This window comes from Stylophora pistillata, chromosome 2 (genome assembly GCF_964205215.1).
Source record: "Stylophora pistillata chromosome 2, jaStyPist1.2, whole genome shotgun sequence".
In the NCBI taxonomy this organism is placed as follows: domain Eukaryota; kingdom Metazoa; phylum Cnidaria; class Anthozoa; order Scleractinia; family Pocilloporidae; genus Stylophora; species Stylophora pistillata.
The window spans coordinates 12,072,518-12,089,105 of NC_142520.1; the positions used below are offsets into that span (position 1 = coordinate 12,072,518).

Here is a 16,588-nt window from a genome sequence, read left to right on the forward strand (position 1 = left end):
CAGACTTTCCTAATTATATTGTACAAGAGCTTGTTTTTTAACTGCTATCCAGGCTATCTAAAGAATATGTTTAGTTTCCGGTCTGTATCCTTTAATCCACGTGGAAATTATATTTTGTCTCTACCGTCTACAAAAACTACTACTTATGGTCTTCACTCCTTTTCATATATGGCTTCAAAACTATGCAACTCTCTTCCGGACTCTTTTCGAACGTCTGACTTTTCTGATTTCAAGCGCAAGATTCTACAGTATGACTCTTTCTCATTGTTAAATTTTAGACTGTTACAATTTTACATTTTACATTTTAGTAGTATTTAGACTTATACTTGTAACTCGAAGATACTAGCTTATCCTTTAGCTACTCCAAATTCAAGATTAAATAAAATATATGTATGTATGTATGTATGTATGGCTTAGTTCTCTTGAAAGTTGAAGACTCTAACGTAAATGAAGGAAATTCGCGTATTTCTGATTGTTTAATGATGAAATTGATCTGAATAAATATTGTAACAATTCAAAACTTAGGAAACGTCGCGGAAAAGTTTCAACCAAAATACCCCAAATGAAGTTCCCGCACACGATCGAGTTTGTTCCGACTCGTTTTGAAAGTTTCTAAATTTTTCAACGCCTCGTAAAACCGTGGTTTCCCTCTTCATCATTTCTAATTAGTTACTCTTATTGACAATAGCAAATTTTTTTTCACTTAAGCTTCGGGCCCTTGCTTTCCTGCAACTCCAGATTTGCAGGCTTCGGAGTAGCCAAAGTATACATTTTTATCCAACCCACACAAAAGAATGTCAAACTTAACTCACCATGGTTTGCAACTCTTAAGGTGTAGAACCAACCTCCAAACAAAAAAAAAGAAGAAATATGAAAGCGAGCATCGGGCAGCGACGGCGGACCATCTTCAGAGTATTGTTAAAAAAAAAAAAAAAGAAAAAAAAAACCTTCTTAACCCACTATCACGGTAGTTTGCTTTTTAAAAATATTTTTAATAAAGTGAGTAAAATGTAGCAACCATCAGTTGCCCATCTCTGGCACTGCTAGGTTCTTGAACAGCGAAGTTTTATTCTTACCGTCATTTATTATTAATCAAAATTAGGCGGGATAATAAGATTCATAACCGTTTCATGTTTACTATCTTCTTCAAACATCATTTGTGCATGAAATGTGCCCATTACAAGCCTCTTGTTTTGTGGAATTTTAAAAGAGTAATTTCTCTGAAACATTGATCAAAACGAAATGAAAGAATGACGGAAAAAGTAAACAAAAAGAAGAGAAAAATCCAGATACTAACTGAGGATGATCATTTCTAATGTTATTCATTAACTTTACATGGGGTACGTATATTCTTAGCCATTGGAGCCATTTTGACTAATGTAAGTCTTTTGTATTCTATGTCAAAACAATTCCACAATTAAAAAAACTCCTTAAATAAAAACACATAAGCGACTACCGGATTTGGTGTTTTTCCATTCAATGACTTGGCGTTTGGGGGTAGAATGATTATTTAAACATTCAATAAAGAAAAAGTTCTGCACGTCACGCAATGTAAATTAGGTCCCAAAAGCGTTCTTTTTGGATCTTTTTCCAAGCTTTTTTTTATCGCCAATAAAGAAAAAAAAGTTATATTGATTTTAACAGGCGAAAATAAGTCTGTTTAAACGATAGGGGTGCGTAACAGTTAAAAAACAAATTACTGTCATGTCAGCCAAGCTTTTAGAATATTCGTCACGATTATTATCATAATGAAGTGTACACAAACTCATCAAAAAAGCGTGTTTTTTTTTGCTGCTTGAAACGACTCTTTCGCACGAAGTTTCCACTTGCCATATGCTGTTGCCTTTTAATTCATAGTTTTCTATTAAGTTCTTACGCAAGTTTGCAAGTTTTGTGGACGAATAAACCATTGGCTAAGCGAAGAAAGAACAACCTTACATGCCAGAAGGCCATCAACTTAAGTTCACAAACGTTTCTTTTCTAAATTACTTCATCTCGAATCAGGGGATGGATCACTATCCGTTTCTGGGGATGGAAAACGACGGAAAAAAAAATTTTAGAAGAGAAGAGTTTGACAGCTGTAAAATCCCGTAATGCCACTAGTGTTATAAAATACGATCCCATTCCGGCTATATTATTTTGTCAGACAGTTTGAGGCACTTCTTGTAAATAATCAATGTAATCTCGAGACAATTTTCATTTTTCAACGCATGGCAAAAACAAAAGTAATAACATTTAATCCAACATCAGATGTTATTAATGCAAACAATAAAAAACTAAGATTTAGCCCTTTTTTGCGACGCAATATCCCAATTCTGATTCACGCTAATGATAAGAACTTGTAGAATAAACGTTAACGACATAAGAGGGTTATTTTGTTGTTAAAATGTGTGGTGTAAATCCGTGGGCATAACGACGACACAATGAAAACAGGCTCTATGAATAAACAGGCTAGCGCTGAGTTGTACATGATAACATCACTGATTAGCACACGTATTTGGTTCGCTAGTTTTGGAAATTTTCCTTCGGTTCTGGCTTCACCCGCTTGCGCTCAACAGCCGGCGGGGCTTCGCCACATGTGGTTAATTCACCAAGAACAGCCTTCGGAACTCAAATGGTCCATTCCTTTTCTCTTTTAAGATTTTCGTCCTTGCACGTGTTATGATATTGCAAATTACGGCGCTTAGCATGCCTGCAAACCTTTGGTTGGTTCTTCTTTTACTACCTGCCTGCTCGCTTATTCCGAAATTTCACTTTAATTCATTAACGAACAAATGCTAGACACATGAATAAACCCTAAAACCCCCTCTTCGGCACCTACGCCGTATGAATATTTAATTAGAACCCACTCGGCCGAATCACTCGGATCCAGACCGCGCGGAAGTTGCCATAAACCTATGATTCCAACGTGGGAGAACAATCTACTTTCCATCAATTGTACAGAGACATGATGACAGCTTGTCAAACAGAGTGACATTTTTTTACGTTAATGTGTAACCTCTTCCTACATTTCAACATTCATTTCATACACCATGTCATCTGAAAAACAACTGTTTGGACGAAGAGATTGAACAGAACCCTCAATGGGCCCGAAGCATGCTAGACGAATTATTTGCCATTGTAAAAGAAAAAGCTACCACGCAAGATCTTTGTGAAATACGCAGACAAGTGACTAAATACATTGACGAGATTGAAACCTATGATGCACAAGTGGGAGAACATTCTACATTTCATCAATTATACAAAGACATGATGACAGCTTTTCTTGCTTATGTTACCTATTTACATCTCAAATATCGTGCAGAGTGAACAAATAAACATAGTTCATCACACCGCCATCTTGGATTCTTTTGTTATCTTTGTACTTTTTTGTACCGTTACTTTTTAAAAACCCTACTCATGAACCTATACGAAAATTAACCCTAACCCTAATAACTCCTCGTACACCTACACCAAACCCTGACCCTAACCCCATTTATACGCCTACGGAATATTTAACCCTATTTAAACCCCTCGTACACCTACGCCACATGAATATAATAACCTCGACCGAGGCAGTCGGACCCAAGCCGCGCGGGATGTGCCATACAGGCCCCCAATACTACTAATATTGCAAATCCCGGCACTTGGCGTGCCTACAAACCTTTGATTGGTTCTTCTGCCCGCTCACTTATTCCAAAATTTCACTCTTAATTAATTAACGAACAAACGCGAGGCACAATAGAGTATTTCTGTCGAGAAACTATTGGGTGGTAGTTGCCTCGCGAAAATGTGATGTTCTTAAAACAAATGATTGCCAGAGATGCCAAACTTCGAGGGCAAATATGCTAGTTTTAAGGACATCAAATTTCCATGGGGCAACTATCAGTCCGATACTTTCGGGACATAAACACTCTATTTTCTATATGTTTCCGCGCACCAGTTGAAAAACAGTCAAAACCCACTAAATGCAGGTCAATCAAACATTTTCTCATGTTTACAGCCTGTCAAAAATTTCAATAACTCGCAACCGCACATTGGCTAAGTAATACGTTATACTTGTCAGAATTGAAAAGCTACTGTTTTTCCGATCTGCCAAACTTCGCGGCCGTCAAACTATTCAAAACTTTCCACGGATGAGTACTACCAATCCAGGTATTTTCCGCGGACGAGCACTATCCATCCGGGTATTTTCCGCGGGCGGGCACTATGAGCTGATAGGGTCTCACCATGGATGAACACTATCGCGTCACGTGATCGATTTAAACCAGTAAGAACCGGAGAAAATTTAGTGGTGAACTATAAGGGCTTATAGTGTCTCTCCACGGATGGATAGTATCGCGTCACGTGATCAATTTAAACCAATAAGAATCGGAGAAAATTTAGTGCTGAACTATAAACTCTGATAAAGCACGCTCTTTTGACCAATGATAGCGCTCGATGTATCCAACCTGTATTACAATTAGAAATATTACCCAAATTTTTCAGCATATTTTTCAGAAGATCATAAGGGGTCGTATTTTTACATTCCAATTCCCCTCCTTTTCTTATATCTTCATAGCAGCCGGCTATCCTCGGGAATTGATGGTATGCCGAACTTTGATTTAACGCTTCCGATAAATGAGTCAGCCCTAAACTATGAAAGCTTACTTTCATGGTAACTCACTTTCATGATCTGGAACTCCATAATCAGACTTGCATAATTTTTTTTTTCCTTGATATAACATCAACATTACAAATATTACATTACAAATATTGCATTACAAATATTACATTACAAATATTACATTACAAATATTACATTACAAATATTACATTACAAATATTACATTACAAATATTACATTACAAATATTACATTACAAATATTAGTTACAAATATTAGTTATATTGTCATTGGCTTAGATTCCCACAGGGTAAAGTGTCTGTCTCGCACACGTACAAGTCATATTCCTTTTCGACATTGTCATCACAATTGTATGTTTTTGTTCTAGACGCCCTCCCTCCTCCCCCATCCTTTTTTCTCACAGACAAGGTTTGGTGGTAGGAAGGAAGGGATGAGTTGTAACTTAGCGAAGTGTCTCGAAATATAGGGTACCTCCCTTCTCCCACCCCTCCCCCCATCCCCTTAAGTCTGTCATTTTGTCAAGGTTTGTTTCTTCAGTAAATGGCTTGAGCTCGGGGGTAACAAGTGAAAGTATCATGTGATCGTCCGGGTGAGTGTAGTCCTGAGAAGGACTGTTGTCGGTGGTGGTGATTTACTTTTCGACAACCTGTGAGGATGTCATCTTTACCCTTGACTCTTCGTTTGTCCCTTTGCTATTATTCTTCTTTATTCGTGTTTTTAAATCTAAAATGTCACGTTAATTGCCCGCAGTTGTAAGGAAATTTGAAATATTTCCATTACAAGATCATAAAGTTCACAAACGATATACTAGAGAACTTTTTTTTTATTAATAGCTTTGCACTAAGTTTCCAGTATTAACTATTAGCAACAGCTTTGAATGAAAGTTTTAACCTCGCGTTTGTTTATTTAACAACATATTTCTTAATAGTAAATGCAGGTAATGTCCCCGGCCACCACAGACACTGCTGCCATTTCATAAAACCCTTTTGACACTTATCTTCTATTTCAACATTTTTATAAGAAAATGTTTCTTTTCCAAATGTTGCTAGCTCCCTGTAAGAGCTCATGGCCTTTTTTGCAATTGCTTGATAGTTGGCTAAAACAGTTCAGTATTCAACGGAAAAGTTATAGGTCAAACAGATACCTTTTTCGCCGATGACAACGACATATTTCTGTTTGTAACAAGTACTTCTACGAAAGACATTGTATGTTTTTCTTAAATTCAGAACAGAGTGTCAAAGCGTATGATATAAATTATTATTGCAGAGAGATAGGGAATATTATTCCGTTGTTGAAAAAATTATGTATACCTCACACATTAAAAGAACTTTTTTTTACGAAACTAGCAATACTTTTAAACAACTGTCGTTAAATGAAGTACTTGTGAATACTTCCTACTTAATTCTGGTCCATAATTTACAATTTTACACGCAAATTTACAAAGTTGCCGTAGCAACTCATTGGGTTTTCCGGTTGTTATACCAATTTGCAAATAATTTCATTCCTCAAAGGGCCCGGGAGAGATCTGAACTTTGACAAAATCGTGCGTGTCATTATCCCTTCATGCTAGTCTTCATCATTTGACAACACGTTTTCAATGTTAAGATTAGTGCTACGTTTGAAAAGCCATACTGATTCCAGACTGTTACATTGTAATACGCGTCTTTACTGGTTGATCTTAAAATCTTCACTGATCTCACTGAACATCGGTAAAAGAAGGTCAGTGAAAATTCGTATCAAAGGATTGATTTGAAAGTACAGGAAAAACTTAATCCTTGACTTCCAGGAGATATAATCATCTGGAATTATTTCTCATCGTTTTTGGTTGTACAGTGTGATAATTGGTTTGTGCGATGTTGTGACCTTTCCTTAAGACCCTGGTGAAAAAGTATAACGAATGAGATTCGACTTCTGAAAAAAATATTTCTTCATTATCTCAAGTTTTAAAACCCTATTTGTACTTTTCAATCATAAAAAAGCACCGAGCTCAGTTAATGTAACAGATGACCGAAAGAAATGATGGCTAAAAGTAAACTAAACGAAAAATAAGATGCGTGACTTTTGGGTTTCACAGAAGGTTAAAAAATTTAACAGTTACACTTTATTTGGCACTTTAACTGAGTGCTATCAGTCCATTAGAATGCCAAACACTGAAAGCTCAATTCTAAGTGCCATTATCATATTAGATAAAGGTTTTTTTTACTCCAGGAACGTAATAGTTACTTGACCATGACCAGCGTTGTTGTAACAACATTCATTGTTCTGGTTGTTTCCATTGTTGTAAGAGCCTCCCCCACCACCACAGGTGTTACCACCATTATTTCCACTGCTTCCCCCAGAGTATCCTCCTCCTCCTCCTTTTCCCCATCCATAAGCTCCACCACCTCCACCAAACCCACCATCGACATCGTTATACCTGGCTCTTCCACCCACCCCTCCCTGAATAAATCCCTTACCACCTTCTCCACCCCGTCCTTTGGTTCCATTAAAATTCTTTCCACTTCTTCCATTGGAGTAAAACCCGCCACCACCACCACCTGAAATACAATGAATACATTTTACGATTTTCGTAAACAGAAGCGAAACTAAATTTAAATGGGATGCTAACCCATTCGAATTTTGGAATTTTTTACTAGTATTGTAAAACGCTTCAGTAAACCCATATCAGTTCGGCCAAACCTTACATAATGCATTTTAATTGAGCCGCTATCCATGAGGTTTAATATTTGTATATAGCACCTGTAATAATTAGATGTATAAACTGTTTTGTCTTACTTCCCCTGTCCAAGATACTATGAGTTGATTTACCGCGTTACCAAACTGCTAAATTGCAGAGTTAATGAACGGCGAGTTTCTTGTTCTGACACGAAAAAACAAAGGAAATTAATTCCTATAGGATCTTTATTGTGATTGTTGAGCGTGCGCTCTTGCACTACGTCGTATTTGAAACCAAATCCTATTTGGCGTTGAAACCAAATTTTCGAAGTGGTTATATGATAAGATGCTTGTTAATCAAGTTTGATCGGGCTGGACGGGAAAATATTTGGCTCTCGGTCACGAGGCATGGAACGTGCTACATTAGGTCGTTTAGGTCGTACGTCACGACCTCGAGCCAAATAATTTCTGTTCTCCCGCCAACATCGGTATCGCTACCTTGACTCGTCTTTACAGTAGATAATACCTATACGAGGATCTCAGTTGGGTTAACCGTCAACCGTCAAATGGCAAAAATATTAACCGTCAACTGTCAAAATTGCAATATTTTCCCGTCAAGCGTCAAATAAGCAAGCCAATATTAGCCGTAAAATGTCTCAGATATCCTTAAATAAGAATCATTATCACGATTGCCTTAATTAGGATCAAGTTCCATTTTTTATGAATAAAATTTTTGATAATCCTAAAAATACATTCATATAAGTCCTTTAACTTCTATTCGCAAGTAAAACTGGCTAGCGACAGAGCTGACTTCCAGTTTGGAAACACTTCCGGTGTCGTAAAACGTTGATAAGTTATCAATAAAAGGTGTCATAAATAAACAGTTCTTTACAAACGCGTCATCATGAAAATCTACAGCCAAATTCGCGTTTAGTTCTTTTTTCTAAACGACATTCCAAAAAATGCTGTGCTTACAGTTGCTGAAGTGATAGAGGCTTTGTCGAATATTGATCCAAGTAAGGCCGGTGGACCAGATGACATGCCCGGTTCACTCCTAAAACATACTGCTGCTGAAATTGCTCCTTCATGATACAGGCTCTTTAATATGTCGCTGTCTACGGGCTCTTTTCCAGCAAATTGGAAGCGCGCGAACATTGCACCCGTCTTTAAAAAGGGCGATCCTACCCTAACGGAGAATTACATGCCAATTTTTCTTTTATGCATTGTCTCCAAAGTTATGGAACGATGCGTGTTTAATCACTGCTACACTCATTTATCGTCTTTTCTTCACCAACTCCAGCATGGCTTCCAGCCACGAAAATCCACAGAAATGCAACTACTTGAGGTGTATCACGATATTTTAGACAAACTAGCCAATGGCCATGAAGTGGATGTAATCCATTTTGACCTGTGAAAGGCATTTGATAAGGTTCCACACAGGCTACACCTCTCGAAGCCTCAGCTCTGTGGTATATCCGGTCCAGTTTTGTTGTGGTTCTCAAGTTATCTTTCTGACAGATACCAACGAGTTGCTGTTGACGGCATATCCTCAGACTGGCTCCCAGTCACATCAGGAGTACCCCAGGGCTCCATCCTGGGTCCGCTTTTATTTCTGGTCTTCATTAATGACACGTCGTGCCCCATTACTTACGGAAGTAAACTTGGCCTCTTTGCGGACGATAGCAAGCTCTATCACCCTATTGTTTCCAATGGATGTGTGTCCCTGCTGCAAGCTAACTTGGATAACTCCAAAACTTGGTGTGACGACAACGGCATGTCTTTCAGCACAAAAAATTTAAAGTTCTACACATGTCAATGAGTTCCTCGCGCCAAAGAGAGAAGCATATATACCATTTAGACGGCCAGACCTTGGACTCGCCTCCTGACACCAAGGAGTTAGGCGTGATTGTCACTACTCTACTATCATGGACGACGCACATCGAAGAGATATGAGTCAAGTGTAACAAAGTTCTTGGTCTTGTATAGCGTGTCTGCGGTAGAGACAGTGTTAACGTATCAACTATGAAAATGATGTACACTGCGTTAGTTCGCCCAATCGTCGAGTACGTATCCTCTGTATGGTCTCCTTACACAGCAAAGCATCTAGGCTAATCGAAAATATACAACGACGGGCTACTAAATTCATACTTAACCACCCAGATAGGAAAACCAGCTACACTGCGAGACTGAGAACTCTTAGCCTACTGCCGCTCGAATTCAGAAGAGAAGTCCATGATCTTAGCATTTTATGCAAAATTAGGTCAGCTCTTATGAACGCTAGTTTTGACAATCTTCTGCTTCCTGCCAACCATATATACGCAACCCGACGTTATCATCCTGCAAACATCCGCCCTTTATTTACTCATACTCAGCGGTATTTTACAAACTCTTTCTTTCCTCGCACAATTAAACTATGGAACGATTTACCGAGCAACATTAAGCAAGCGAGCTCTTTACATAACTTTAAAGCCTTAGTGAAGCGGTTTTATACAGAAAAGCTCACGCTTTATACTCCGCCCGGTTTGGAAACACTTCCGGTGTCGTAAAATGTTAGTCATTTATCAATAAAAGGTGCCATGAATTAACAGTTCTTTACAAACGGGTCATTATGAAAATTTACAGCCAAATTCGTTTGTTTAGTTCGTTTGATAAACAACATTCCAAAAAATTAATCATCAACCGTCAAATGACTTAAAATTTAACCGTCAACCGTCAACATCACCCTCTCCCCCCCCCCCCCCTATTAAGACTCTCCCAGACGACTCTCGATCACGAGCTCGAGCTTGCCGACCAAATTACGACACGTTATATTTTCTGAAACTACACGGCATTCTTAAGATCTCGAGAAACTGAGGAGGATAACGACACATTAATTTCTTAAAGCACAAAAGCTTGTCGGATACCAGTTGTCATCACTCAGAGACATCCAAACACCCCGGCTAAGCATTTACAGCGAGACCGCTGCCTTATTTTAAACACCAGATAATCGACCTCATCGACAAGTCAGCAAAGCCCGAAATGCAAGTTTGCTATTTCAAAACTTTTATTTACGAACATTTGTAGCCCAACTAAAACAAAGAACCGGTTTAGAGCGGCTGTACACTCAAGATCATTTAAAGAAGAACGATATTGATGTTTGCGTCGTCTCCGAAATACACCTTGAGCCAGATACACCTGAATCTATTGTCAGCATACAGATCTAAAACATATTCAGACAGGACAGGAGCTGGTCAAGAGTGGTTTTGAGGGAAAAAGGCGGAATTGCTGTTTATGTGAGAAGTAACCTAGATGTTGTTGATTGTTTATAGATTAAAACTACATAGTTTAATTTTTAGACATGATCTTTTATAAATACGCAGCAAGTTCTACTTTCACCTATGTATATTTCAGCAAACCGCACATGTTTTTATTTATCTCTGGATATTCATATTTTATCCGAGATTTATTAAAGATTTATGTGACGCCGATGCATATTTCGAGCTATGGTGCACGCGAAAAGTTTGGAGAGCACAAGAGAGGAGTTGCTCGAAGTGCAGCCGGGAGCGTTCGGAGTTATCAATACAACACTAAATATAATACCGACTGTTCAGAAAACTAAGAGGAAATTTCCTAAATTTACGAGTCCCGTGGGATAGATTTACCTCCTTGAATTGTTGGTTACTAGAATTGACGATCAGAAATGACGTCGCATTGTGTTGAAAATTTAAAAAAATGTACGATTTCAAAGGAAAATCATTTAATAAACAACACTTTTGGGACATACATGCAGCAGCTCTTCGGAATAACATTCACCCCAGCGTCGCGAAGCCTCAGTCGAAGTAAAAAAGCTCAGTTTTGTTTTCAGCCACATTCACGCATCGCGTTTGGCATATAAGGTATCGTCGACTCCAAAACTAATTCCGTCGCTTTGAAGAGTTACATGATGCTAAATGTTCTTAGAAACGATTATCATTTTAGCATATCTCCTTTTCAAATAGAGCTCCAAAAGGTTAAAGGGAAAACAATCTTGAAAGTTTTGAAACTTCGCGGGTAAACTCGATGGGAAATTTTCGCCAACAATGAGGTCAGTCTGAGCCATCTCTATCAGCCATCCATTAAATTATAAGCCAATTAGAGCGCACGTTATCATTTGATTATGATATAACATTAAAGGAACAGCTGAGATGTAAGGAATCATCACGATATACCCTTACCTGACAATCCATCATCAGCAGTGTGTGCACCATGTCCATTGCTACCCCCTGACCATGATTTGTATCCAGGATTCCCTGCTCTATTTTTTCTGGCGTCGCATCCTTTATGTCTTGACCAAGCTCTATCAACCCCTCCTCCGCCCCCAGCTATTATCAAAGGTGTGTTGGCTCCTCTTACCACAAAGGTTCCTCCACCACCTCCAGAAGAATATTGTTTCGTCTTTATTCCTCCTTCTTGACCAACGAGTATCTGAATGACTTCACCCTTCTTTAAGCGGAATGTTCCAATCATTTTTGCTCCTCTTCCTCGGTACCGAGCACTGTTAGTGCGTTGGTCGTACCCTCCTGCAGCTGCTATTGCTTTTATTCTGTAATCACCAGTGTACGGTACAGTCCACTGTTGAACACCGCTGGACAGCGTAACTTGTCCGTCATGATCCTGTCCTGTGTAGTGACTGCCCAGCCTTGTTGGACCAATTCTTCCACTGCCTATCAGGTTTGTAAAAACGGCTTTGAAAGCTGAAAGGGAAGAGTTAAGTTATCTACATTGCTATAACCATAATTGTTATAATTTTTTCCTTTCATTGGAGGTAAATTTGCATCTACAAAAAGGACATGGAAAAGTTAAAATCTTGTAGATTGATCCTTAAAATTACTCACCATTAATGCAATTATTAAGTTATTTAATATTAATTTTTTTTATTCAATTCATTGTCTCTCAATGGACGTGTACCCACTCGTCACGAAATATTTTTTCCCGAAAGAATATCAAGCATCACATATGACTGTGGTTAAATTATTGTGTGGGTCCCTTAAGTTCGATGTGAAAACAGATCGCTTTTGAAATAGGCCGTTAACTAAAACTGTTCGTTTTTTTCGTCATTTTTAAAGGTTACGGAAGTCTTTATACTTCTTTGAACTTTCCCTTCTTAAGTTTGAGTTATAGACGAATAACTGATGATGTCCAGCCATTCTGCGTGACAAAAGTCGAGAATTGAGCAAACCGGAAAATTTTGATTTAGCGTCCGGGGCGCTAGTATACTTTCGACACATCAAGGGAGGGCACTTTTTTGAACCAGGGGATTTAATTCTTGGTTTTCACGTGACGTCATCAAATTTAGAAATAAGGAATTATCAATCTATATGAGACTTAATAGAACAGTTGAATTCTTATCTTTTTACAAATTTTCAGCTTGATCGGGTTTTTCTTGACACGATATTAACATACTAGCAGGTAGTTTGAAGAAAAGATAGACAGATAGACAGATAGATAGAGAGATAGATAGATATAACTTGGATATATCAACAAAGTTGAAATCGTAAATTGGCCACCGTAACGATTACAAAACCTGACGTTTCGAGCGCTAGCCCTTGGTCGGAGCGAATAGAGGAATTGTGGGTTGTGCGTGCTTTTAAAGGCAGAAAATGGAGCTACGTTATTGATGGGAACATGGCAACGAGAATAACGCGAATAAATTAGTGGAATGAAAGATAGATAGATAGATAGATAGATAGTCTGATGAGTGCGTAAGCACGAAACTCTGAGTAACAGAAACCATGTGTCGTCTTGTTTAATCGCTACCTACTGTATTGAGCTCTTCACATGTGTATTGAGCACTATTCAACAGTATCGGCTACCTCCTCACATAAATAGATAGATAGATAGATAGATAGATACGTTTAATCAACTCTTTTATCGGCAGAGATCGAGACTAATATTCAACCATTTTGACCGAACAAGCTTGGTTGATAAAAGATTTACTATATTGAAAAAGATTTCGCTTAATTAATTAGCTCTTATTAACCGAGCGGGAGGTCTGTATGGGAGAATCTTGACCGAGGTTGCCAGTACAGACAGAACGCAGTGAGGTCTGTACCGGCGATCGAGGTCAAGATTCTCCCATGCAGACCGACCTAGCTCGGTTAATAAGAGGTTTATTATATGGCTGTGTCTTATATGGCAGTTTTTTTATATTCTGTGTACTTTTTTTATTTTCTAGACCGGTCTAGTTGCCGGTCTAGATGGGATAATATAGACCGCTTTCAATATTGATTTCAGCCAATCAAATTTATGAATTATGTTCATTTATTTGTTTTAGCAGATTGATTAATTTGGCAGCTGTAATAGCTGATGTGGACCTGCTGTCCTAACCCACCCATCCCACCCCAGGGGAGGACATCCATAACAAAGTAATCTCGTGTGTGGGAAATTAACGTCTCCTGCCCCAACCCTGCAGGTGACGGGACCTCCATTTATTCGTCCCTATCCGAGAAGACAAGAATATCTAACCATTTCTTGATGTTATAGAAAGGTACCAAATCCTTCTCAATTATTTTAAGACCTTGAGTGTTGGTCCGGCCGGGGCTCGAACCCTCAACCTCCCGCACTACAGTCCAGCGCTCTATCCATTGAGCTAACCGGGAGGCGGTAGTTCGGTAGTTCCCAGTCCTCCTGAGACACAGCCCTATATTAAGAGTTGAGAACGACTTTTTTCCTGTGAGAGCTGGGAAAGAAAGCCAACTGTGTTTGTTGCACAACAAACTCACGAGAGTCGTTTCTATTTTCTTTGTTTTGAATATCTTCTGCCGCATTTTGCCTTTCCGTCGCCGAAATTTTCCAATAATTATGAATGTAGTTCTTGTTCTATTTTTTCATTTGCGGGATCAATGCGGACAATCTTGAGTGGGCAAGATAGCCCATCTTGCCTTCTCGGGTAGCCAATCAGAACACAGGATTTGCCTCCTCTTACCCACGGACACTGCGTGCGATGTAATAAATAACCCTTAATAAATCATATTTCAACAGCATGCACGAAAATCTCATTACATTAAAAAAGTTATCATATATATGCCCTCAAGGGTTACCTCTTATGGGGAAAAACTTCAATGGTACAGAAAGCTGCAAATCTATCTGTCCTAACTCTGGGTCTCTCTACAAGGAGGCAATCCCCTGACCGAAGATTGTTACCATGAGGAACTACTTCCACCATATAGAGAGACCCTTAAGGTTCAGTATTAGGAAGGTCCTTAAAAAACCTGATGCAGGCAAGATCCCTGCGCTTACTTAGGGTTGGGAGGGCAGACAAAACAAATGATTCCTCATAACCATTATCTGGAAAGATAATCTTAAATGCCCTCCTCTGAACGGCTTCGATAACATCCGAGAGATAGTGAGGCAGAGCGGCCCACCCAGGTGATGCGTATTCAACAAGAGATCTGATTAATGAACAATGTATCTACACTAGGTCAGTATAATGGGGCTCTGACTTCTTAAGTAATCTTGAGGCATGCGCCCTCTTATTAGCACTTCAAACAATATACTCAGCATGCTAATTCCACTTTAGGTCATTAGATATATATGTCCCTTGGAGCTTGAGAATCTTTCCGTATGTCATTACCTAGTATCTTAAGGGTATCTGGAACCATAGCTTGGTATTCAAGAAAGTTGACAACCATTCCTTTGCATTTCTTGGGATTTAATTGTATACCTCGGCTAGTAGCATAACCACAATGTCCTGAACAACAAACAAGAGATACCTTGGGCTAAATCTGGAAATTCACTCAATCACAGTTGTGTCATCCACATACTTAGTGCGCAGATGCCAATTGTCAGCCAGCTTGTCAACCAAGGCAACAAAAAGGATAGGGGCTAGCTTTATCCCTTGGGGGATACCCGGCCATGAGGATAGACGGGGGCAGATAAGGCCCCTTTGATTCTAACAATCTGAAATCTGCTGGTAAGGAAAGCATAAATCCATTTGACTAATTAAGACATTGCTCATACCCAGATGTTTAAGCTCAAGTTGTAACTTACTATGATCAACAGGATAAAATCCTTTACTTAAGTCTGCAAATAAAAAGTCCAATACAATTTCCAGGACAATCAAGAAACATCAGTATTAAGTGCAAAAAATAGACTAATGCATGGATTGTTGATTTTCCAGCAATAGAAAATTGTTTACAGTCAAGCCTATTCCTAACCTGGTTAAGTAATGAGTCTCTTGTGAAACCTTCCATGACTTTAGATAGCTGGCCAGTTGGGGTTATAGGTCTTAGGTCTTCCACCATAGACTTAGGGGGACTGTCCCTTGGCACTAGCTATGGAATCGATACCTTCACTTATCTGTTGAGATTTCGCAATCTGAACAGTCCTTGTGTGAGAATTTGTAGTCATTTAGATGTTTATGAGCCCTCAGAAGACGACTACAGGTTTTGTACAGCAGAAACCTTTTTTCGAATACTGCCCGCACAAAACATTGCACAGACCTGAATCTTGGCGAGAGTGCTCGAATATTCATCTTGTTTTATCCCTTTGATTCTTGCCTTTATTTGTTTTGAAAGTTTTTTTGATGATGGTGGGAGAGTGAAACCTGGGGATGGGTACACAGCGCTTATATCCATCTTGAGAAACAGTAAAATGCGCGAGACTAACCTATCTATTTCAGAAGGATTAAAAAGACTAAAAAATGACGGATTATTTCCATGGACTGGTCCTGGCTAGAACGATCAGCTGAGCTGCAATCGTCACGCGATGAATGGACTGTAAATAACAGTTGAAAGACGGACATATAGACCATTGATTTTGTTTTGAGGCTTTACGTGAGCAATTAATGGAAGTTGGACCACGGTTGATCTCAATGTAAACAATCCTATTAGTGATTCAGAATAGGGGCGCTTATTTGTGTGGGGGGCTTAATGGAACGCGAGTGCCTTTTCAATACGAGCGCTTATTAGAATAGGAGCGCTCATTAAAAAAGTCTAATGTGACGGGGCGCTTCTGAGAGAGGGGGCGCTTACTTTAAGGAGGGCACTAAATCGAATCCTCACGGTAGTTATCTAGCACAGTTGATTGAAAATTGACTGCGTGTTTATTTTTTGTTTTTGTGTTTGATTGATATTTTGTTTTATGCTATGAAAGGAACTTGAGACTTAAAGTTTAATTGTCGACGTCCTCACAATATAAGGATTATTATGACGTAACTTATCCTTATCTTGTACCGTGTACAATGAGTTTCACTCGGTGTGGGCATTTTACAAACTTGATCTTATTTTCCCCTCTAGGTATAAAACATAAGCATTGTTGGCAAAAATAACTTGGATAGGTACCACGCCTCCTGCAGTCTCCTCCACAGCCC

At 38.9% G+C, this 16,588-nt stretch overlaps 1 protein-coding gene across 1 annotated transcript; it reads right to left on the reverse strand.

Moving 5' to 3' along the window:
• Nucleotides 1-6,804: 6,804 nt before the first annotated feature.
• Nucleotides 6,805-11,745, reverse strand: LOC148737157 (uncharacterized). The gene is made up of 2 exons (XM_088749272.1): nucleotides 11,454-11,745; nucleotides 6,805-7,142 (listed from the first exon to the last, which is right to left on the reverse strand). Exons 1-2 carry the CDS (start codon nucleotides 11,743-11,745, stop codon nucleotides 6,805-6,807), a joined length of 630 nt encoding a protein of 209 aa, XP_088605398.1.
• Between the last annotated feature and the right edge of the window lie 4,843 nt (nucleotides 11,746-16,588).